The 25,837-nt window shown below is 42.6% G+C and overlaps 1 protein-coding gene across 1 annotated transcript in view; it reads left to right on the top strand.

The window, feature by feature from the left end:
• Nucleotides 1–25,837, top strand: part of ASCC3 (activating signal cointegrator 1 complex subunit 3) — a 1,806,704-nt gene that overhangs the window by 1,343,665 nt on the left and 437,202 nt on the right. Inside the window, exons 20-22 of the mRNA XM_069235471.1 lie at nt 5,045–5,221; nt 7,911–8,136; nt 24,737–24,891. Coding sequence (XP_069091572.1) covers nt 5,045–5,221; nt 7,911–8,136; nt 24,737–24,891 — 558 coding nt within the window. The remainder of the gene's footprint in view (nt 1–5,044; nt 5,222–7,910; nt 8,137–24,736; nt 24,892–25,837) is intronic.

The following is a 25,837-nucleotide window of genomic DNA, read 5'->3' as shown; positions in this document are numbered from 1 at the left end:
ATGTTTGAAAAAGTTATAAAAAATCAGTGGTTACAGCGTTTACTCTTTTTTGTTCCATTAAAATTCATGAGGATAGTGTTTTTCCAGTGCCTATGAAGAACTTGGCTTTTTTTACTTCCCATCCTTGTTCATTACTAGTTCCTGTTCTTCCTTCATTATTCCCTATGCCTAATTTCCTTCTCTGTACCTTATACTTAAACTTGCTCTCATAAGTACCTTTTCATTATTGTCCCCGCCTCCCTGTCTGAATTATTTTCACAGCAGTTGAGCATCCCTTTCCCACAGTCCAGTCCCACTCTTGTGTGTGCATAGATGAAGATATACTTGCACATCATTAAGACTTAATTGCGGTTAATATTAGGTTAATGGTGAGCATTTAAAGATCTTCCTAGTACTCTGTTCTTCTGCCAAATAATCAAAGATAGAATGAATTAAGTTTATACTTAGAACATGAGATATGTGTTGGAGATGCGTGATTCGTTTTACTCCAAGACTGTTTCACACTATGCTATTCTTTTTCTTGAGAAAACGAGAGATGACTGGGCTAATAAATGTGATAGTGATGTCTAATATGGGCCTATTCCATATTTACTTGGACGTGAGGGGGGTGGGGATCTACTTAGGAATTAAATTGTGCATTATGAGCTTTAGGATGTTTGGTGACAGCAAACTCTTCTGCTCTATAAAGAAGCAAGGGGAGATGGTAAAAAAATGTCCTGGTGTGCATGGTGCCTTGGATCGTTTCTCTGTGTAGTTCATACTGTGAATGAATTGTATTTTAAGTTGATGGGCCATGCTTTGTGACTTCTTGTGTTCATTTGAAAGGAAGCACATGGATCACTAAACGTGGATTTATACCAGTGATGTAGCCCATTATTTATTTGAAAGCGGTGAGCTGACTGCGATCCTGTCATGCATGTCTCAGTGTTGTCTTCTGCGCAGCCAGCGTTCGTTCTTCTAGTGCATTTTGCATCTTGGGGGAAAGAACAAGCACAACTCAATATGTTTCCTATTAAATATGCTTACTGTGATTTGTACAGTTAATTTTGTCAAGCGTCTAACTTTGTTTCTGCCCCATAAGGTCCAGTCTTTAGATTGACAAGGAGACAGCAGTAAAGAATTTTTACTTGGAAATCCAAGGGCATCATCATGCACATGTTCTAATTCTGTAGGGCGGTTCAGAAAATGTCCATTCACCTGTTTTGACTACAATTGTGATGCCTGCAGCACATACTCTGAACCACAGAACAGTGGTTTCTTCTTTAAATTTCTGAATTGCACTGTCTGCAGCACATACATTGACTTCTAGATTTACGGAATTAATGTATGTACTCTAAGCAGCACAGTTTAAGCAAAACCGGCTCTTAGACCAACTCTGGGCCTGTGCATCATTGCTAAAGATACTCGTGGGCCCTTGTCCATTTGTATGAGGACATGGAGCTCCTGTAAGCATGCTTTTCAGACTACCACAATGTAAAATTAATAGCAGGGTGTGTTTGTACCGGCGCATAGTTGGAGAACATTGTTTTTAGAGCCTTCCATAGGCACAGTGATCTTTGTTGTCACAACCTTGGTACCAGAGCTTTTAGAAAGCAAATCTCAACCCGCTCTCCATGGAGGGGAATGGTATCAGGGTGATGCCTCTTGTCTAGGACAGAAACCCTGCATAATCTTCATCAGTGAAATTGATGGCCACTATACAGCAAGGTGCATTGAACAGAGAGCTGAATCTATATGAGGTAAACTATGCTCCCAACACAGGAGTAGTAGTAGTAGTAGGTCCAGGAAGTTCATGAATTTTGTGGATAGTCCCAAAAAAATGTGTGGATACTCAAAAAGACTTATTAAGAAGCTGACCATGGCCAGAGTGAGTCATAGTAGGAACACCCTTCCCAGAAAAGTACTTAGAAGTTGAGCCTGCAGTTATATTGCATTGAGACCGAATAGCACAAAAGCAATAAAAGTATAGCAAAATCCAGTATTTTTCAGTTTCTACTGAAAAACGTATTTCCTTTGGTGGGTTTTTCAATGGTTATAATCAGTTTTTAATGGGAAACCCCAAAACTGTATGAATCTTACACAAAAAATATAGTAACATTTGCAGAAAGATACGTATGCAGATGAAGTTTCAAGTGATATCCTGTAACGTTTATAGTTTTAATCCTCCCCAGGTAGTATTTTACTACCAATTTAGTTGGCCATCTTGACAAAAGATAGAAGTGAAATTCTATTAGCAGATTACTTATTCATGAATTCTCAGTATACTATAAATATTGTTCAGCCCATTTCATATGTTTTAATAGAGATGTGTATGGATGATTTGGAGGATTTCTCTTATTGTTCATATGTCTGGAGAGAACGTATCTTCCCGTACTTTGTGGAACGCCTAAGAATCCGTGCAGAAGTGTTTTTTCAGTGTTTAGTTAATCAGTTATATTGGTATAGTCTCATTCACTGACTTACATATTGCATAGTCACAAAAGCTGTTGCTTTGTGGACTCAAATAATGGATTCCGTTGGTGTACTGCCCTGGCCCTAGTCAAAGGGAGCATTGCTCCAATCTGTTGTGGCAAACTGACATTATCATATCAACGTGACTGGTCCCTGTTAAGGTACCATTGATTGTGATACCCAGATAACTAACTTTTCATCTTTTGAGTGGGTCCTTTGATGGATGTTTTCTGTCTGTACTCCTCCTTTCTGGCTCCATAAACCATACTTTTGTGTGTGCAATATACCATATATTTAGTACAGATGTCTATGAAATTTTCTAGGTAAAGAGGTGGTGTGAGTCATTAAAAGTGCATTGTCCACTTGTAGTAAAATAGAACTGAACCTCCTGCCTATCTTGGGAAAGTCAGCTGCCTCACCTGTCTGATTACATTAGTGGCCACAAAGGATTCAATTATGTCTCCTTTTGGATCATACCCCATCTTTGTACTGATGCTGGTTTACCTCCAATGGATAAGGTGCCCTTTCATTTTATATAAGATGCGGTTGTGTGTGATTTCATAGAAGAACGATTTAATAAAGTACCATTACTGAGAAACAATTTCATCTAAATGGTTTAATGGACATTTTTGAATGAATGGCATTTACCATTCCATAGAAACCAATTCATAAATGTATTTTTTTTTAATTGACTTTTGCGTTCTTATTTTATAAGGTGTAAATGAAAGGATTGCAGGTCTTATTTCAGAAACATTTTTGTTGAAGGTATTTATTTCAGTCCTTTAGGTCAGGGGGCAATATTTCAGATTTTCATCTTTTACATTGCAAACAATAATTTTGGAAGTTTTTAGTTCACTGAACCCTCGCCAACCCTAAATACCATTCATCTCTGACCCCTGAAACTGCCTCCCATGTATAAACTATACCCATCCCTGACGTCTGAAGTCCATCGATCTCTGAACTCCTAAAGCTCTTTCTAACCCTAAACTCCACCCATCCCTGAACTCTAACATCCCCTCACCACCTCTGAAAACCACCCATTCATAGCCTTTAAAGCCTCTCACCACCCTTATTCTTCCCCATCCCTGAACCCTAAAAACCCTGTCTACTTATAAACTCAACCTATCCCTGAACTCTTACAACCCCACACCACCCTAAACTCTACCTATTCCCGAACCCTAAAAACCCTTCAGCACCCCAACCTCTACCCATGACTGAACCTTAAAAACACTCACCCAGCCCTAAACTCTACCCAGGATGTAAAACCTAAAAAACCTCAACACCCCTACATACCACCCATCCCTGAACCCTAAAAACCCCTCACCACCCCTAAACTTCACTTATCCATGAACCCTAAGAACGCCTCACCACCCTAAACTCCACCAATGTCTGATCTCTAAAAAAAACACTCACCACTCTAAACTCATCCATCCCTGAACCCTAAAAATCCCTAGTTACCCCTAATTATTATCATCCATCCCTGAACCAAAAAAACCCTCACTACCCCTAATCTTCACCCAAGTGTGTGATTTTGGATGTTTCATTAAAATTACCTTTCCTTTCATTTTCGATTTATATGTATTTTCATCAAATTGTTTTTCTATGATTTGGTTTCCTCTAGTGTCGTTTCTCAGTTTTAGTTTTTCCATTCATTCACATACATCAGTAGGGGATACATCACAGTTTTGGTTTAACTGCTGTGTCAAACATCATTGTGAATTCCACAAAGCCTGGACAGAACAATCACCTTTTTGAGTAAAGATATTTTGATGCCTCCAAATAGGGATTGAGGCATTGAAGTATAGTGCTAATTTTCCCATTCACTTATGTTCTTATATTTTCTGAAGAACCATTAGGCAACCATTTTCATGGACGCCTACCATTATTTTGTAAATCTAGTTGTATTTGAAAGGATCCTTCAACTTTGAATGTTAGATGTACTGTTCCAAATAAAGTGGGTGGGACGTCCCGATAAAAATAATCTCATTCAGAATATAACTAGACTGTTTAATTTAATCTCATAGCGAGGACCATAGTGAGAGATTAGCACCAGTAGCAACAGGGAATATTATTTTTGGTATTAGAACTGAAGCTCATTTGACTGTAGCACGGATACTGGAGTGTTTGGCATTGGCAAAGCAGATCTGACTTCTTTTCAGCAGCTATTCAGACAGGTTGTACACATTCCATCCCATTCTGACCAAAAATGTGTGAAGTGAACCTGTGACCAAAAATGTGTGACGTGAACCTGAAGACTTCATTAACCTAAAATAGTTACCTTGAATATTTTATTCAATAGTTGTCAGTCATAGATTGAGTGAAAATATGTTCTATAAAGCTCATGTAATTCACTTTATCCATATTTCGTGCCGTTGTAATTGTGTTGCCTTATGTGAAATTTCATGATTTGTGAAATGCTCTGCCCCATCGTTGGAGTTCAGAAGCACTATAATAGAAATTATAAATCCTGATTTATAATTTAAAACTTTTTGTCACAGCAAATGTGGTCTTTAGTCAGGCTTCGAATTTGTGTCAGTTAAAAGATCGTATTCAGTTATCTTCCAGCAGTCATTTAAATGTATTTTATTTTTAGGTGAGGGATGAAGAAATGGAAGAGTTGGAGCAATTAATCAACAACAACTGTGAACTTGTTGTGCCTGGAGGAGTGGAGAACAGCTACGGGAAAATAAACATTCTTCTTCAAACATACATCAGCCGAGGCGAGCTGGACAACTTTTCTCTCATCTCGGACACAGCATATGTGGCTCAGGTGATAAGCAACTGTACATTTTTTGCACAGTATGCCCAAAGCATGGCAATTATGTTAACTCATGACATTTTGGATCAGCTGCAATATTGCTCTTTCACAAATGTTCCCCGGACAATGTAGAAAAAGTGATCGGGCAACAATGAAAGTTATATTTTGAGGATTATTGGACCATGTTGCTAAAGTTGTAGGGAAGTAGGATGGACAAAAATTACGCACAACTCTGTAGGAGACTTTAATTCACATGTAGCTTAAAATGGAATATAGTAAAATTAAGCCTATGGCTATGTCTTAAATTGTTTAAATTCATTCAGCTATTCAGAGAATATGCATAAAATGAAAATACCTGAAAATGCCCTGTGCTCACTTGGAGGTAGGGGCTAGTTCCACAATCTGTGCCCTCGCTGTACTGTACCCATTGCTTACCAGGCAGAAGGACGTGCTACACATCTGCCCTCTTCTTACCTGCACAGTGAGTGGTCATCGGTCATGTTGCATACTTCATGAAGGGTATGCCACAGGCTATGCTGTGCGATTACTGTTGTCAGAGCTGTGTCGCAGAAGATGGAGTGCGCTCTGACTCCGTGAGTACCAGGAACTGGACATAACTTTAGGCCATGTCCTGTGTTTCATCACACAGGCCGAGGCACACATGAGCAATGTAGCAATAAATTCTATGAAATTCACTGAAACGTTTGTGTTTATGGAATTTAAATTTTCCTATAAAAAAAAAACTTTCCATCTTCAGTAGGTGATTAAATAAAAGTTTATGTTGCCAAAGCCATTGTCCGTAAAAGGGACTCAAGGACAATTCTGCATTTTAATTTACCTGACAAACCTTAATGCTCCAGCACTGCATATGGGTTCAACCTTACATCATTTATGCTATCGGTCATGTTGTCATTGATGACCAGGCCCTCATTGCCCACTTTCCCTAGTCATATAGTCCTGAAATAACACAGTGAATTCACTCAACCACCCATTCACTCTTTTACTCATCTCCTCCCTGACTTACACACCACTGACTTATCCTCCTACTCTTCACCCACAGTAACTCTCATTTATTCCCTCTCCCCTCGGAATGGGCACTAGTGATTGCAGAGCTATGGTTGAGTTGTTTAGTCCATGGAAAAATCACATTTGCCAACCCCGTGCCACTGCAAAAAGTTTAGTGACAGAAGATTCGTAATCTGTCACTTGGTGGTCTGTAAACCCTAAAAAAGAAAGGGTTTTTCCTGTAGTTATTTTTCTTATAGTGGACCAACTTAAAGTAGGAATAAAAACAGAGTTGCAAGTCTGGCAAATAGTGGGACTGTGGGAAAAAGCGTTTAGAAGCCCTCCCTAATTCTAAGGTGTGGAATTAACAAAACCCTCGTGCCTCAGCCCTCCTCCCCTCCTGCTTCTCCCTGGCCATGAAATTCTGTTTGCAGAGGATTTAAAAAAAAAAAATTTAGTGCCTCCATCCTCTCCACCCCTTTGTGCTACCAAACACCTGGGAAACGAAGGAGACAAAATAACTCATACTTTCAATTAATCTATTTAACCTTGGATAAGCTGCTTTCGAAAGCGATTTGAATAGGAGGTCTGTGTGTCTTTACCATACCTTTTTGACATTTCATTTTTAGTTGGTCCAGTAAAAGTAATCGAAATCTGAACGGTATGAGTTCTTAAACATGACTAAAATAGCTTTTAACATTTCATTGCATAGCTATTCTTAGTTGTAGTGTTTTTCACATGTCTTCCTTTCCCCAAAATGTATTTTGTTTCTCCAGGCCTCTGTAAATTGAATAAAGTGGAAAATTCATGTATAAATCACAACTTTTTCAACTTGCTTAATTGGGATACGGACACATGAATTATCCAAAATAGCAACCAGCAAAATTGTATTGTTTCTAACAACAATCTGATCCATTTTGAGTTGTTATTGATCTAGTGCCTAATTCAGAAATCCCAAATCAGTTATTTGAAGTCATAGACCTAAAAATTATATATGAAACAGTAAACATTTGTCATGCTGTTCCTTTGGTCTTCCTCTCTTGGCCCCATCCTCGGTAATCTGGATCTGTTTGTCTCCTTCTATGCAGCACTACTGATAGCAAAAGGCACAGCATGACAAATCTATATTGGTCTGCTATGTAAGTTATTAGACTTACAACTTTCAAAAGTTTGTTGTGACTTTATGACCTCATCATAGGCTCCCAAACCGCAGACGTCATACCAGACAAAAGCTCTGTGTTCTTTCTCATGTGCAGTTAAACCTATGCCTACATGTGCTACCCAAGTATGCATGGACTCCTGGAGCCACCCTGGTGTGTCCCACTGCGCCAGCCCCAATTTCCTCTCGGAAAGTGTCATCAGAAATCACCACTGAGAAGCCCTGGAGCTCTTGCAATCAGATGACATGAAAAGGCCACGACACAAGATTTTCTGATTGCCTCAAACCATCCACATCCCAAACCTGAGTGCCTTTAAGGATTCAAAGAACAGATAATGAAAAGGTTGGATTAGTGGACTCGATGCCCCCAATCCCTTTTTTTACAAGAAGCAAACACATTTAGGCAAAACAGAGGCCCATCATTCAGGAGTTCAGCAAGAAAACCGTTACTAGGGTATCTCATTGTGTATCAATGTATTTAAAGTCAGTTGAATGAAATTGAAATTAATTGTTTCTATGCCTGTTCTTTGTTTTTAGAATGCAGCGCGAATCGTTCGTGCACTTTTTGAAGTTGCTCTTCGGAAGCGTTGGCCTGCTATGACCTACAGGTTGTTGAACCTTAGCAAGATCATTGACAAGCGATTGTGGGGCTGGGCCAGCCCTCTGAGGCAGTTCTCAATTCTACCACCCTCAGTTCTTGCAAAACTGGAAGAAAAGAAGCTTACCATAGACAAGCTAAAGGACATGAGAAAAGATGAAATAGGTGATTAATAATGCTACTAAAGATAGAGATGACCTCCTGCTAAATTTTTGCCAACAAATTGCATATATCTAAACTACCATAGTTGTAAAGCTTGATATCCTACTGCACAATGAATTTAAATTGTTTGTGAATTAGTATGATTCCTGTTAATAAGCAAAACGAAATAATCACCATTTTTTATCCACAGAGTATAATGCTGACACTTTTTCCATTTTTGGTCTTTTCTTTGCAACTTTGTTATGTTATACAGCAGATTTTGATAGAGAACATGGCCATCGCTTTGACAGCATTTGGACACCAGTCACCATCATACTGTGAATAATGAATTCAGGCATGGAGCCATGTCTGAATTCTCAAGACATTAGGATTTTAAATTTACGGGTATTTCCAGAATTAAGAATGTCTTCATCCAGGCCAAATCCCATTGTAAATTAAGCCCCCCTTACCTGGCACCACAACTGTTTTAGTTCTGAAAAAATGCTCTGTTAATTGGGCCCTGTAAATTTTGTTTTCAGGTAACAGATGAAGGCTTTTCAGAGATAGAGCCACATGCGCCTGCCAAGATAAATTGTCCTACAACCAAGTCGTCCCATTCAGAATTCATATTTTTTTAATGGAATTAGCACCATGACCTAGGTGTAGCCTGTATCATTGTTCAGTAAGTTTGTTAAGTGGGATTGCTACAACTGAGGCAAACAAGACAAAGTAGAAGTATAGCCAGCAAGTCGCAGCTCGCGGGAGGGAAAAAGGGCAGAGCAGGGGTGACAACAAAAAGAAAATATGAGAATTAAAAATGGAGGTACCTGTGCTGCTCAGATCCGCTCCGGTCTTGCATTGCAGGCACAGGCTCCCAGCCTGCCCTGCATCCAGTCCTAATGCTGCTTTCATGCTTTAATGCTTCTGGCAGCATGAAAGCAGCATTCGTATTGGACAGAGCGCCCAGCCAGGGCACTCTGAGGCAGAGAGGAGGCCTCTGCCTGCTCTTTCCAGCCCGGCACTGCGTTGCTGGGTTGGAGAGAGCCTAGTGTGCATGTATGTTTGACCAGCCCAAGACAGCCGGCCAAACATTTATGCACACTGAGGGGGAGTGCTGTGCACTCCCCCTCTCTCCCTATTACGCCTGTGGCCATGCCTCTTTTACAGTAAAAACCTAATAAACGTAGGTTTTGTAAAAGTTTTGCAGTGGCTGCTGCCGGTGGGCTGTGACGCTCCTTCACCGTAGTAGAGGAGCCGCCCCTGAGTATACCGTGCTTGTTTTCAAGGCCGTAGTTGCAACCAACAGGTATGTTCTTCCTTATTCAACTGGAGAGACATGCATAGTTGGGATTTTTTACTTTAAAAAGGCAATGGAGTGTAGATTAGATAATAGGCCACATTTACCTCTTTGGTCATACTTAAGAAGTGACCCAAAGATAATTACTTCTGATTAATTGAGATTCAACTTAAAGAAGATTAGAACGCTATGCTTTCAATAGCAGATAGATAGATAGATAGATAGATAGATAGATAGATAGATAGATAGAGAGAGAGATAGATAGAGAGATAGATAGAGAGATAGAGATAGATAGATAGATAGATAGATAGAGAGATAGATAGAGAGATAGATAGATAGAGAGATAGATAGAGAGATAGATAGAGAGATAGATAGAGAGATAGATAGATAGATAAATAGATGGATAGATAACTCTTCCTTTTGATAGCATGCAAGTTCTTTGTTTTCATTTTGAGGAGTAGCTGAATATTATCAGTATACATGTAAAACTACAACCCACAGGATTGAACGTGTTCTTGTAGAGACTTCTAGCCACAGTTTCCTTACCTTATTAATATTCCCCAGGCGTCAGACTGGATCTGGAAATTTTTCAGTAGTAACTGCGTGCTGGAAGATGGCACCTTGCGGCTCCAGACTGATATCTTCCTGCTATAGAAATGACATGCTGGGCCTTTATATGTGCCACACCTGCACACTGATGTCAGCTCCTTTATTTCCGCACCATGAGGCTTGGATACGGAGCTACCGCTTGTCTCCTTGAGACTCTTTCCTCAAAATTTCCTCCAGTGTGCAAATATGTGGCTTGGCCAGAATGACCCCTTCCAGGCCAGGTTATCTGGCCTTCTGTTATTTGTTATTTGTATCTTTTCTAGCACGGCTTTGCTTTAGGTACAGATAAGAGTTGTCTTTCAGCCTTCTTAAGGTTGCAAGATCACCTCTCATTGTTTGTCACTGGTTGTGATGTGATTTTTGAAAAGGGCTGCATCGCGTTTACCTCTTCTTGTTTTACTATGCCTCAACGGGACCTTAATCTGGCCCTGACTTATCCGATGTGCACTCTGAGAAGCTTCACAGCTGTCCTTTACGGTACTTTACTATCACAGCTGTGTTTCTCATTGCCATCACCTGAGCATTGCATGTGAGTGAGCTTCAGGCTCTTTGTGTGAATCTGTCATACACTTCCTTCTTCCCAGACAAACTGGTTCTGTAGGCACAGGCATCCTATCTGCTGAAAGTTGTGATGCTGTTCCATCTTGATCAAGCCACCACCTTGCCATTGTTCTATGCTTCACTTGGCCCCTCCAAGGAGGAGTTGAGGTCTTCGCTGTGACCCGAAGAGAGTGCTGAACTTCTACATAGATCATACTAAAGCCCACCGGGTGGATGATTAGCTCTTTGTGTGGATTGATGGAGTGAAAAGAACAAGGCAGTCCAGAAGAGAACCATCTCCGTCTGGCTCGTGCTCAGCATTAAAATCTGCTGCCCATTGGCAAAGAAACATCCCCTGAAAGGACTGTGTCCTCATTCTTCCACTGTGTTGGCACACAGAGTCCTTGCCCTAGACATTGGCTGCTATGTGGCTGTCCTCTACACTCCCATGAGGCATTACTGCCTGGACAGTCAGGTTCACAGAGAGGGGCATTTTGCCTTCTCCATTCTGCAGGACTTTCTGATTTGAATCCATCCTGAGACCCACCTCTGAATAGGTATTGTTTGATGTCTATTCAAAAGGTGAAGAATCTGCAGGTAGATTTATCTATCAGAAGAACAAGTAACTTACTTTCGGTAATGCTCGCTCTGGTAGAGACTCTCTTTCTAGCTGCAGATTACCAAGTCTAGGAATCTGCACACTGTCTACCAATTTACTTTTGTTGCACTCCGTCTGGGGCCGTGGACAGTTTTCAAAGCAACTGATCTTACCATGTTGAGTGGCACGATTATAGGCTCCACCTTCTGGCTTCCAGAGACACAGCTGAAATGTGTCAGGATCCAGTTTGACACCTGGGGAATATTAAATAGATGAGGTAACTATGGCTATTCAGAATTTCTACCAGAAATAGTGTTACTGAAGCTAAGTAAGTTTTACATTGAAGTTAGAAATTGACTGTGTTCATGATGCTGATTCATTTAGTAGTTTATAGTTTTTTTTTTTATGTTAGAATGTGAAAAAGTCAGCTGCCTTTGTTCTTTCAGAAAGGTAACATTTTATCCGGGTACATTCCACCATAGTGTTACAAGCATTACAGTGTAACCAATAGTATGATTGCCAGGTTGAAGCAGAAAAATCTAGTAGCATATGGCCCATGCACATAGCTATCATTCCTCTCCGACTGCAGCCTCATGTTATTAACACACATGCAGCAGAACTAATCATGTTCCTTGTTGAAGTAAAAAAAAAAAAAAAACTGCTTGCTCCGTGACCAGAATATAGAGGTTTGATCTTCATGGTGCTGAACTACCATGGTCACAGCTTGTATTAATGAATTCTGCAGGAACAGACAGGTTGAACATTGGCCTAAGTATTTCGCTATAATCGTATGGGTATAATTCATATCCACATGAACTCTGCCAACAATTGTGTGACCAAAGAGAATTTCTTATTAATGGGTCTGACAATAGCTTGTTTAAACTTACTCACTGCTGTTAATGAGTGAGTTAGAATGTCACAACATTTCTATACCTACGTTTTTGAGTTTGGTTTTGTAATGTTGCCAGCATGAAAGCACAAATGGGAGAAGGGGACCTTTCTTTGTCAAACTAAAAGTTAGGAGCAATAATGAGTTAACAGGTGAGCTAATTTATTTGTGGGGTAGATAACTTCTTGTAATAAACCCTGGCCTAAAGCCTTGATGGTCGGTTTGTTAAAAGGTAGCTGTAAGAGGCTGATACTGTTATTGGAATTTAGTTGCGGTATCATCACCATAGTGAAAATGACGTTCTTATTAGGCTATCTGTGTACAGTTTGATCAGCAATATTGCTCTTCAGTAATAGCCGTCGCACTCTGGGCTCATTCTCTCTCGATATGGAATACAATCATCTGAATTAATCCTTCATCTTTATTGTTCAACCTCTTGCTACCTTGATCCTTGCACATGAATTTCATGTGTATATAGAAGTTACAACACCAAGAACCTTCTCCATGCAGGGAGTGATTGAATTGAGAAATATTTTAAAACTTACCTAAAGGATGTGTACATATGAATGGAGAGCAACTGACTGAAACCGAAGTCTGCAAACCCCTCCTGGGAGAGGAAGGTCAAAAGGAAAACCCTGGAAAAAGCATGTGTTTTGGCCTTTGGAGGTGAAGACTTGACATGTTTGTTTCAATAGGTAGCCTTGTCATCACAAACCAAGAAATCATTATCTCATGGATCTATAACCTTAGATTCTTAATGTTCTGCCACTGAGTACAAATCACCAGTTCCATAATTGGGTGTTGTTTGGACTGCACCACTTTCCTTGTTTGTGATCACCAGCTGCAACAGGTGCAGAATGCTGCTGCAAGGGTCATGTTACACACAAAGAAATAAGATGATGTATCTCACCTCTTGAGGGATCTTAAGTGGTTTGCTGGCAGACCGGGAATCATGCTAAGACTTACTGCACTGCTCGTAAATCAGTCGATTGAGATTTGTCTCTGTTTCTGCAAGAAAACCTCAGCTTGTACAGATCTTGTGTAACTCCACTCAGTAAAAATGTTGTTTTTCACTTTTGGCATCAGCTGAAAACCAGAACACATGTTTAAGGCAGGGACTAAATCTGCAGCAGCATAAGACTGAAAGCCACTGGGTGTGAGGAAACTTAATGCTGTCTGAGGGCAGAGTAAATTCTCATTATAATAACATACCAGTACAGAAAACTAGATTCTTTCATTATCACCTATCATCTTAGGGGCCGCCATTCAATCCTTTTTGAATACCCCTAATCTTCTCAATCACACTCTTACCTACGCCTTGCGCTTTAGTTGTTCTCAGTAGTGGACACTCGACATTCTTTGCACCAAGCACTGGGCAAGAACACGTTGTGTACAGACCTGAAGGATCACTATATTAATATCTCACATTCTGTTTACTCTTACAAATACATTTTAGTGGGCTATACTACTGAACCTGTGCTGAGACAACAGGGCCCCACCTTTTTGACTACCATCCCAAAATGTTACTTGGCAATCAGCAGTCTTTTCGGTACTGTATAATAATGACTTCTTTACGTTGACCTAATGCCCAATTCTTTTCTATAATAAATACCACTAATTATCACACATTTTTCCATGCTACAGCCTCTAAGTCCTTTTAGTACACCCCCCATCCCATTGGAGGCAGGATCAGGCACCATCTGCGCCAGTGGCCTGCAATTACCTCTGACAAGTGGGTGCTTCGGATTGTGTGGCAGGGGAATGCCATCCCATTACCAGAAACCCCTTTGCCACCATGCCAAGAATGGCTGACGGAGGAGCAACTCTTCCGTCAGCCATTTTTTGGCTATTAGCCAGTAAGAGGGTGCCTGTGCCAGAAGTAGGTCATGGTTGGTATTCCTGCTACCTTCTGGTGTTGAAAAAGGATGGTGGCGTCCATCCTATAGTAGATCTGTGTGCCCTCAACTACTTTCTGAGGAATGAGAAATTGAAAATGCTCATCCCGTCTCTCAGGTCTTGTCTGCCTTGGATCCTGGAGACTGAATTATAGCTTTAGATTCGCAGGATGCTTATTGTTACGTCTCGTCCTCGTCCTTTGAGCCCACAGGCATTATCAGTGATTCCCAGTGGGCCACAAACATTTTCAGCTCTCTGTGCACCACTTTGGCCTCACCAGCGCCCCATGGGTGTTCATGAAAATAATAGTTGTGGTTGCAAATCCTCTTCTGAGAATGGGGATTCTAGTCTTCCCTTACCTCGATGCCTGGCTACTGCAGGTGGGCTCATCCCAGGCATTTGTCACCCACCACTAGACTATGGCAAACCTCCTGCAATCACTGGGGTTCAACCTGCTGAAGTCAAACGTGACTCCTCAGACGCTCCCTTTCATCTGAGTAACTCTGTATACAGTGCAGTTCCATGCCTTCGCTCCAGAGCGTCCAGGATATTCAGTCCATGATCCTGATATTTCAGCCTCAATCCTGGATTTTGGTGACATTGACTGTGGGGTTGTTGGATCCGATGGCCTCTTGCGTTCTGCTGGCAAAGCACGCCAGATAGCATATGCAAGCTCTGCAGTGAGATCTGTAGACTGAGCGGGCTCAGCAACAGGGAAACCTCTCAGATCTTGTCCTGATTTTGAAGGACACTGCAAAAGATCTGCAGTGGTGATTGATAAGCTGATTGGGTCAGCAGCAGACTCCTCTCTTTTCCAAACCAGAGCTGACACTGGTGACTGATGCACCACTTCTGGGTTGGGGCAGCCCTCTGGGAGAGGGGGAGATCAGACGACTCTGGTCTGCTTCTGAATCTTAGCCTCATATCAGTCTTCTGGAGCTGAGAGCGATCCCCTTGGCAGTGAAGGTCTTCCATTCTTCCATCCGTCAGATGGAGTCTGGTTCAGGTGTTTACAGACAGTTCAACTGCCATGGGAAATAGTAACAAACAGGATGAGTGGGGTCCTGGACCCAGTGCCAGGAGGCTCTGCACCTCTGGACTTGGCTGGAGCACCAGCGCATTTTCCTGGTGGTACAGGACTTGGTTGGATTCTTGAACACCGGGGCAGGCGAACTCCGCTATCGATGACATGTGGATCATGCATGCAGCAACGCCCAGCAGTGGCACAAGATCTCTTCCAAGAAAGGGGAGGACCTCGACTCGATTTGTTCACCACCGCAAAAAATGCCCAGTGTCTGCATTTTTATATGTTGAAGTTTGTAAAGCAGCTCACACTCCGAGACTCATTCTGTTTCTCAGGACTCCTGTATTCCTTTCCCCATAATGCTTACCTGCCAAGTTTTACAAAACTTTGTTTCAAAAGGGTGTCAGCCTGTTTTTTATGTACATGCAGCTATCATTGGTTTGTTAATGATCAGCTATGGATGGCTATGATTTTTACCATCTTGCTGTTTTCTGTTTTCAGTTATACTGTAATTGGAATGTGATTGCAGTGTGATGTAATAGATTTTCAAATGGCGGCACCGGACTTGCCAACCAGCAGCTTTTGTTCCGATATGTCCACATTGTTCTGGATTTATAAAACCCAGCAGACTCGCAAGTTTTGCAACACAGCCCTGCCCTTGTATAGGTATACACGGCCAGAGCACAATGAAAGGCCTACTCTATTGTCCTTGGTTTTGGACATTTTTTGCCACATTGGTTTGTAAAGAGATTGAATTTGCATATAATAGACCAGCAAGAACTTTGCTCTGTTTTCTGGTACTTGTACTTACTTATACTAGTCGTCTTCAGGCTTAAGCAGTCCTACTGTTCGTACTTTAATTTTATTAGCGATATTCTTTTTATGTTTCACTTCCAAAAGCAGCTTGTGCCTTTTCTAACTTGTTACTATTATCGACCTTAATGGTATCAGTTTATCGAAAGGAGAAAGATGAGATGCTGAGTTGGCCTTGCTACGGTTCGTGAGCGCTTTACTAAATGAGCCTTCTCGCTAGCTTGAAACGAAATACTTTGCATTTATTTCCAGATTCCTTTTTTTGGAGAAAAAAATGGATAAAGAATAAAATTAAAAAAAATTTATCTGTACTTTGCAAAGATTTCATTGGCAAGAAAAGACACTAATTCATATTACTGGATATATTGGGCTTCATTACGAGGCTGGTGGTCAGGACCGCCACTGCTGTGGTGGTTCAACTGCCACATTAAGACCCTGGCGGTCAGACCACCAGGATTCTGCCAGCACCACCAGGATCGGTGATCCCGACGGTCTGGCGGTGGCGGAGATCGTAATCCCTGCAGATTATGACCTTTTTCTTCACAGCCTTTTCATGGCGATGTTGCTGCCATGAAAAGGCTGGTGGAGAACAGGTGCAGGGGCCACGGGGGGGGCTGCACTTGGCATGGGCAGTGCATGGGTCCCCCTGCCCAGTACCGTTGCAATGTTCACTGTCTGCTATGCAGACAGTGAACATTACGAGGGGACAGGTGCACCCTGCGGGCTTCATTATTTCTGCTGGCTCGATTACAAGCCGGAGACAATGGTACCACCCGTTTCCCGCTAGGACGGCAGGCAGTGCTTGGAAAAATAGAAGTGCAGGCACTCTGTACGAGAGTACTTGTTTATTTCTGAGAAGTGCTGGTACTCTCCGATTAAAAGTATTACGTTTTTCTTCATAAGTGCCAGTACTCTCCCTCTCAAAATAAAAAAGTGCTGGTACTATGTACCGGACATTACAGAGCAATTTAAAGCACTACCGGCAGGTGGAAACCAAGGTTTCCGCCCGCTGATCTAGCGGGAAACTCCTAGTAGGTTTGGTGGGGTGGTGAAAATGCCCGAATATTCGACTGTTTGGTGAGAAGGTTTTTCACAGGGCACTGAGAGCTTTAAAATCTGGTCCTCTCCAATATGATGTATGGATTTTTCGAAATGGAAATGAGTTTATAACCAATATAACCTACCTCTTCCACTTTCCTGATGTGGCCTGAAGCAACACATTACATCAAGAAGGCAGAACGACTAGTTTGCAAGGCTACGACAACCCGAAGCAAGGAGGTGCACACAGATCCAACTACTAGCTGTGTCTGTGACGAAATGCCATGAACTTCGGCTGTGTGATTTCATCCAAGGAATCGTACTCATCAAGTTAAGCAAAATCTGAAACATATTCTAGTTTAGCCATTTAACGGGCCACATTATACATAACGCCATTGCAGTCCGTGAAGTTAGTATTGCTTTTGAGCAAATGCCTTTGTTTTCCCCTCATGAACTGTACTAATAGTCTAAGAAACTGGATATTTCTAAATGTACTTGTAGGTAAATGAAATGGTGTAATTAGCGCACAAAAGCGCTACTTATACTAGTCCTGTACGGACCATCCTCCAATCTGATGGGAACAGAATGAAGGTGAGTCGGTAGGCCCCCTGCGCGCTCTCTGCCCTTTTGTTTGTCCTGTTCACAACTGTGGGCATTAAGGGTGCTCATAAGAACAAAGGGCGCGAGGAGGAGAAAAGAGTTTTGGATGATTACTGTCTGTATCACCTTCTGCCGCCTTGAAGAGGAGCACTGCAGGACGCCTTCAAGAGGAGCACTGCAGGACGCCTTCAAGAGGAGCTGTAAGACAATGAGGAAGATCTAAAGAGGAAACAGAGTCCCACTCACCCTGATGCCTGCAGGCTATAAAGGAGACTGTGAAACACAGTATTTGTATTTGCCTAAGATCACACCAGTTGGTGAAACAGTGAAGTCGAGATTGAGCCCAGATTTTACCTTTTCACACAACAATTTAGCTATTAGAAGGGTATATTTTTCTAACATTTATGTTCAACGTTTTGTTATCTAGGTAATGAAGGGCTTGATTACAGCGTGGCTAACAGGGAGAAGCCATATTTCATTTTGGGCCGTTATGCCTAGCGTTATTATTTATGTTGTTGTTATCGTTACATACTTAAGCATATTGAAGTATATTATCTTTTCTTTATCTTTTCTTCACTCTACTCTGAAACAATCTACCCTATGTCACTGCACCCAACACCACCTTTCTCCACTCTGTGTTACTCTACGCCACTGCAATCTATGCTGTACCACTCCACTCTACACCACTCTACTCTGCAGCACTCTACACTACGCCACTGCAATCTATGCTTTTCTACTCTAACCATTATACACTACACCCCTGCACTCTGCCAGTGCATTCTTCCCCACTTTACTCAAAACCAATGCACTCTATGCCACTGCACTTTATGCCAATCTACTCTGCACCACAGCACTCTATGCCACTGCACTCTATGCTGCTCTACAACACACCACTGTACTCTGCGACCCTCTAATTTGCAACATTGCACTCTGCCACTGAACTCCACACCACTGTACTCTGCACCACTGCACTCAATGCCACTGTACTCTGTCCCACTGCACACTTTTCTGCACCACTGCACTCTAATCTACTCTACACCACTCAACTGTAGGGCACTTCACTCTACTTTGAAATAATCTCCTCTATGCCACTGCAATCTATGCAACTCCACTCTATGCTATGCCAGTCTAATCTACCCTGCGCCACTCCAATCTGCTCTGCACCGCTCTATGCTACTGCACTCTACATCACTATGCTCCACTCTGCAACAATCTACTCTTCACCACTATACTGTACTCTGCAGCAAACTACTCTATGCCATGGCACTCTATGCAACTCTATTCTACTCTGCGCCACTGTACTCTAAGCCACTCTTCTCTACTCTGCATCACTCTACATCACTGCACTCTACACCAATGCATTCTATGCCACTCTACTCTACACCACTGCCTTTTATGACACTCCACTCTGCAACACCGCACTCTGCTACTGAACTATACTCCTCTGTACTCTGCACCACAGCACTCTACTCTGCACCGCTCAACTATATGCCACTCTACTGCACTCTGCACCAATGTACTATATGCCACTACACTCTATGCCACTCTACTCTGCATCACTGCACTCCACCACTGCACTCTACACCAGTCTACTCTACCTTGCACCACTCCACGATGCACCGCATCACTCTGACACCGCACTCTGAACCACTGCAATCTATGCTGTGCCACTCCACTCTGCTCCCCTCTACTCGTCACCACTCTACGCTACTGCACTGTACGCTAAACCAGTGCACTCTTCGCCAATGCACTCTACACCACTTTACTCAAAACCAATGCACTCTACACCACTACACTCTACACCAATCTACTTTGCGACCACTGTGCTCTATGCCACTTCACTCTAGACCACCCAACTCCACTCTGACACTTCACTCTGACATTACACTCCATGATACTAGACTCTGACACTCTATTCCATTCAACTCTAACACTTTCTCCACTCTGTAACTCCCTACACAACTCCCTATATGCCACTCCATTCCACTTTACTCCACTCTATGCCACTCCACCCCACTCTATGCCACTTCAATCTATGATACTCTACTCAACGCAACTGCACAACCCTCTATGCCACTCCACTATACAACAATGTACTATGCTCAACAACTCTACCCAACTTTCTCCATGCCACTTCACGTTACTTTACTTCAGTCTACTCCAGTTCACTCTTCTTTATGCCTTTCCACTCTACGACACTTTGCCACTCCACTCTACGACACTCTGCTACCCCACTACAACACTCTGCCAATCCACTCTACAACACTCTACTACACTCTGACACTACTCCACTCTACCACTGCTTTATGGCATTGGCGCTTGATTAGAGATTCAGATTTACATTGATTGCCTTCTCACTCATATGAGTCATGTTTCAGATTTATTATCGCCGTTTTGGTTACAAGCGCTCTCTAACCCTTTTAACTCAAGCTTAACGAAGGCTTAGGATGATCCCGGTACTTGTCTAGGGGATCGAAATATCATCGGCCAAAGTACCTTGACTTGAATTTGTGATATTGTACATAAGTTGGCATAAGCAGAGGTACTATGAGCTAATGACTTCTTGATTCACTATTTGAGTCATTCATGTAAAAGTTGGTATAAAAAAGCTTGTAAATCATTATTGTGGATGCTAACATTGTAGGAAAGTAGCCTCTTTCTAGCTTGGTTACCCCCACATTTGGCCTGTTTGCCAGTGTGTTTGAGTGTGTCTACTGGGATCCTGCTAATCAGGACCCCAGTAGTTATGCTCTCTCCCTTAAATTATGGTTGTTGCATACTGGTAACCCATTATTTCACCCAAAATTGGCATAATGGTGCCCCCTTATAAGTCCCAAGTATATGGTACTTAGGTACCCAGGGCATTGGAGTTCCAGGAGATCCCTATGGGCTGCAGTATTTCTTTTGCCACCCATAGGGAGCCCATGCAAAGGCTTCTGCAGCACTGCCATTGCAGCCTGCGTGAAACGGTGCATGCACCCTTTCACTGCGGGTTACACTGCACCAGGTCACTTATAAGTCACCCCTAATGCAGGCCCTCCAGCCCTGAGGGCAGGTTCCAGAGTACCTGTGTGTGAGGGCACCCCTGCACTAGCGGAGGTGCCCCCACGACCTCCAGGACCATTTTCCCAGACTTCATGAGTGAGGGGGTGCCATTTTACACGTGTACTGGAAATAGGTCACTACCTATTCCCAGCTACATAATGGTAACTCCGAACATAGGAATGTTTGGTATCACACATGTTGGAATCATACCCCAAGTCTTTTGCAAGCATTGGTTGTATGATTTCATGCACTCTGGGGGCTCTTTAGAGAACCCCCAGTATTGCCAATCCAGCCTTCTGAGGTTTTCCAGGCAGCCCCAGCTGCTGCCACCTCTCAGACAGGTTTCTGCCCTCCTGTTGTTGAGCAGCTCAAGCCCAGGAAGGCAGAACAAAGGATTTCCTTTGGGAGAGGGGGGTTACACCCTCCCCCTTTGGAAATAGGTGTTACAGGCTTAGGAGGGGTAGCTTCCTTCCCCAGGCCATTGGAAATGTTTGAAGGGCACATTTGGTGCCCTCCTTGCATAATCCAGTCTACACCTGTTCAGGTACCCCCAGTCCCTGCTCTGGCACAAAACTGGACAAAGTAAAGAGGAGTGACCACTCCCCTGCCCATCACCACCCCAGGTGTGGTGCTCAGAGCTCCTCCAGAGGGTCCGTGGGTTTTGCCATCTTGGATTCCAAATTGGCAGCGAACTCTGAGAGCATCGGAGTGGCCAGTGCCAGCAGGTGGTGTCAGAGCCATCCCCTGATAGGTGCTTACCTGTTTAGCTGACCAATCCCCCTTTCAGGGCTATTTAGGGTCTGTCCTTTGGGAGGTTCTTCAGATTGCAAGACTCCAGCAGGAATCCTCTGCATCCTTTACTTCACCTTCTCACCGAAGAAACTGCATCTGGACCCTCTAAGAACTCCACAAACTGAAACAACGAAGCAAAGACGACTTCTGCAACATTGTATCTTCAGCTCTTGCCAGCAAATGCAACTGTTTCCCGGTTGTGCATCCTCAGAGGACAGCCTGTCTTCAGCCTGCACCAGAAGAATGAACGAATCTCCCTTGGAGTGAAGGAGTTACTCCCCTGCTGCAGCAGGCACCTCTCTGCAACGACGACCATCTGCGTGGGTCCCCTCTCCTGATGAGTTGCATGGATCCTGCATCACGGGTGGTGGACTGAAGTGGTCCCGACGGTCCTGACGCCCTACTGTCCAACTTTGGTGGAGGTAAGAGCTTGCCTTCCCACGTAAGACAGTACCACTGTGCACCACATGTTTTTCAGTTGCCAAGGCTTGTTGGCATCCTTCTATGAAATTCTTTGTGCACAATGTAGCTCCGGCCCCCAGCACTCCTTCCTGCAATGCACAGCTTCCTGAGTGGTTCTCTGGCGGCGTGGGATCCTTTGATTTTGTGCTGTGTGGGCCTCCTTTTGCAACTCCTTTGTCCCCGTGGTGGGGGATTCCTGTGTGCGCTGGCTGGTCTTCTGTGGGCTCTCTGAGTTGCTGAGAGCCCCCTCTGACTCCTCCTCCTGGGTAGAGTCCACCAGGTCCCTCATGGTCCCGGGCAGTGCCGTTTTCCACTAACCGTGAGCTTTGCGTGTGCCAAGGCTTGTTGGCGGAATCCAGCAATGCAAACCAGACTGCAATCATCCATCCGGTGTGGGATATTATCTGCACCAACCAGGAACCCGCATCCATTTTCTTGGGTGCAGTACTGACTGTTGTTCTTCACCAGTAGTTCTTCTTTTGCACCTTGATTCGGGTTAGCAGGGGCTCCTGTCCTCCCTGGTCTCTTCTGTGCTTCTTGGACTTAGTCCCATTCTTCCACAGGTCTTTAGGTCCAGGAATCCACCCTTTGTGTCTTGAAGTATCTTCTGGTTCTTTCATTATCTTCTTTCTCGTGTTCTAGGAAAGTTACTGTGATTTACTCCTGCTTTCCTGGGCTCTGAGGTGGGTTCTATTACTTACCTTTGGTGTTTTCTAATACTCCCAGTGCCCCTCTACACACTACACTTGCTTAGGTGGGAAACTGACATTCGCATTCCACTTTCTTAGTATATGGTTTGTGTTTCCCCTAGGCCCATTTGAAACCATTGTGATTTTCACTAATTGCAATGTTTTCTAACTGTTTTTATGCCTATTTCTGCATAAAAGTGTATATAATTTGGGTATTACTTACCTCCTAAGGGAGTATAGTCTCTATGGTATTTTTGGCATTTGTGTCATTAAAATAAAGTACCTTTATTTTTGTAACACTGAGTATTTTCTTTCATGTGTGTGAGTACTGTGTGACTACAGTGGTATTGCATGAACTTTGCATGTCTCCTAGATAAGCCTTGGCTACAGCTACCCCTAGAGAGCCTGGCTTCTAGACACTGCCTACATTTCACTAATAAGGGATAACTGGACCTGGTATAAGGTGTACGTACCATAGGTACCCACTGCAAACCAGGCCAGCCTCCTCCAAACTAGGTTACTTTTTACATTTTTCTTGTAATTGGTGACATTGGGTCATCCAGATAACTTGTGTAATGCCCGAATACCAGTCTTTCTCGATTTCCGCTGTTGATGTTTTCCCACTACATTTGATCTTTTATATTTTGATTGAATAAATGCATGAAACATTCCATTTGCATACTACTTTAATATCATTGTTTATAGGAGTGGTGTTGCATTTTATTCAAGGGACCCCTGTTCCTTTAAAGGTAGTTTACTGCTCCATTCTAGCACACTCTACTTACTCCATGACACTACGCCACACCAGTCGATGACACATCATTCTCCTTTATGCCATTAACTTTGAGCCATGCTGAATAGTACTCTCACTAGTGTACAGCATGGCTAAAACACATTGGCAAAGGCAATAGAACTTGCATAGGCGAGACCTATTGGCTTTGCCAATGCTTGTTTATAAGGTATGAACTTCAAGGTGACTTGCAATATCCTTACGCAGGGGGTATTTTACCTGGTCACACCACCAACTTTCCCACAAACCACTTAAAGCCTTAGTACGTAGCTTCTGTCATTCCAAGCTATTAAAGTAGAGCAGAAGAAAGAAAAGCAACATTCCATTATTTGCTTTAAACAGCTGCATTAATTATGCTCTGTGACCTGATCTGCCTTTTACCTTTGCTGCTAGCGCTGGCAGAAGGCATTGTAATGTCAGAACTCGACTGTAATAACCCTATCAGTCATTTTCTGATGTATTTTCTTTATAATCAGTGAATGTATTTTCTTTATACACAGTGACTTGGTGCATCACAACTGACTGCAGTGTATACAGAGATTAGAGAATCCATGTTTATATAGCCTGTAACTCCAAGAATGTCTTCAGTTGAACTGCTTCTAGTTATGACTGATGTGGAGCTGAGCTGCCCAAGATCACACACAGGAGTAGAAGTGTTATTAGAACTCTGGTTTCCAAGCACAGTTTACAGCTGTTGTACCTGATCGCTTTTGATATCTCCAGTGCGGTTCCAATTGGCATGAAGTGAAGGGCATGATGGGTGTGGGGCACAAAGGGTATGTTCTTCCTTTTTACCCTCCTACCTTTATTTGCTTGGTGCATGAAGATGCAAGTTAATCAACATGTTATTTTCACATTTGAGCTAATTACTTTGTGAATGTAAATAACAATAAAAGATACTTTCAGACTGTGAAAACATGCCTTCCTTTCTCCCTATTTCACTTCCAATATATATGATTGTGTATATTTATCGGAGCCTGCAGTTCGTAAACAACGAGCGATTTGTATAGGGTTGATTGAAAAGTCCCCAAGGCTGTCCCTGTCCCCCCAAGAAATGTATTGTCTCCTACGCCCCTGCCGTTAATGCCTTGTTGGCAGATATAAATGTAGCGAGCACACACTTAAAGGTATATGTTTTAGGGGTGTATAGAAAAATTTGTTTTTTACATTCTCTAAACCCGACGTTTATTTTTCTTTTGATAATGTTATTATCTGCTTGGGGTTTAAAAATGTTTAGTATCAGCATAACAAGTAGCCTGCTTAGCACATTTTACAGCATACATTCGCAATAGTTATTTTAACCCCTGTTAATAATAACCAGTGAATCAGTTAATGCAGATTTTTCAATCCGCAGAGTGCTAATTTAAGTTAAGTATTAAAAAATATTCAAACATGCCAGGTCAGCGGAGTCAGTGATTTACACTCTGAATCACACAACCAGCAAGTTCTAATATCCTCCTCTAAGAAGCCTATTTACAAGTCTGATTGCATTATTTTTTTCCTGTATATGCAAATCTTCTTAACCTAATGTCCCTCTTGCAGGTCACATGCTGCACCACGTGAATATTGGTCTAAAGGTCAAGCAGTGCGTCCATCAAATTCCTTCCATTATAATGGAGGCGACCATCCAGCCAATTACACGCACAGTACTCCGAGTGCGGCTAAGCATCACCCCTGACTTCAAGTGGCTTGATCAGGTAACGGGACGTTGTCTTATCCAGTTACATTAATCAAGTTGTGAGCGATCATTAAAGCCCCTTGGAGGCACAAATGAAGATGACCATAGCTTATCTATTAGGGTTTTATTTTTTACTGGACTGGCAAATGTTGCGAGCGGGCTTCCGGACAAGGTGATGTGCTCATTCAGGCAAACTTTATTATAATACCGTGCAAACCATTACCTGGAGCAATTAGTCCTCACAACGTGAAATCAGCTGAAGGCGTAGAATCGTTTGGCTTCCGTAAAGATGTTCCAAAAATATGGTACAGTAATCAGTTCTGAAAGAATAAGTCTGTGCCCCGCGCTGTAGGAGTCTTGGCTGGTGGGCCTTGAAAGTGGTAACAAATACATCCAAACTGTAGATAGTGAATGCCCCTGATTTCCTCTGGGGTCTTCCATGGAATGGACGGGGAGGTTATAACCCTGAGAAATGTTTTGAAAAAAAAATTATATAACTAAATGGTATTTATTATTGTACATTTTTCATGAAATATTCCAATACTTTGATAGTATAGTCAGCAAGCGAATCCTACCCGATATCCCGGCCTGATCGAGGGGGACAGGTCTGTGCTGTCTTGAAGTGAGCCAATTGTGCTGGGTGGCCAGTTCCTTTTTTTCGTGCCACCTCTCACAGTGTACTGAGCTTAGACTTATCTTTTGCCACAATTTCATCTGTGGAGGTATTTTATGCCTCCGTCTGTGTTTACTCCTAACTTTGCCTTCATTTGTGGAAGCCCATTGTGTTCACATCTTGTTTCATCAGTAAACAATGGTGGCTTCCAGAAGGGGGTTGCCTTTTTTGTAGCCTCTCCGAATGAGAAGCACAGAAGTCTGCTATAACCAGCCATTGACCAAGCATTATCTTGGGAATACTACGTGTTCACTTTCCACAAGAAAATACATTATACATTTTAGTTCAGTTC

Source organism: Pleurodeles waltl, chromosome 5, assembly GCF_031143425.1.
Source record: "Pleurodeles waltl isolate 20211129_DDA chromosome 5, aPleWal1.hap1.20221129, whole genome shotgun sequence".
NCBI classification, from domain to species: Eukaryota; Metazoa; Chordata; class Amphibia; order Caudata; family Salamandridae; genus Pleurodeles; species Pleurodeles waltl.
The sequence above is the reverse complement of the archived record's forward strand: the minus strand, read 5'-3'. Positions and strand labels throughout refer to the sequence as shown.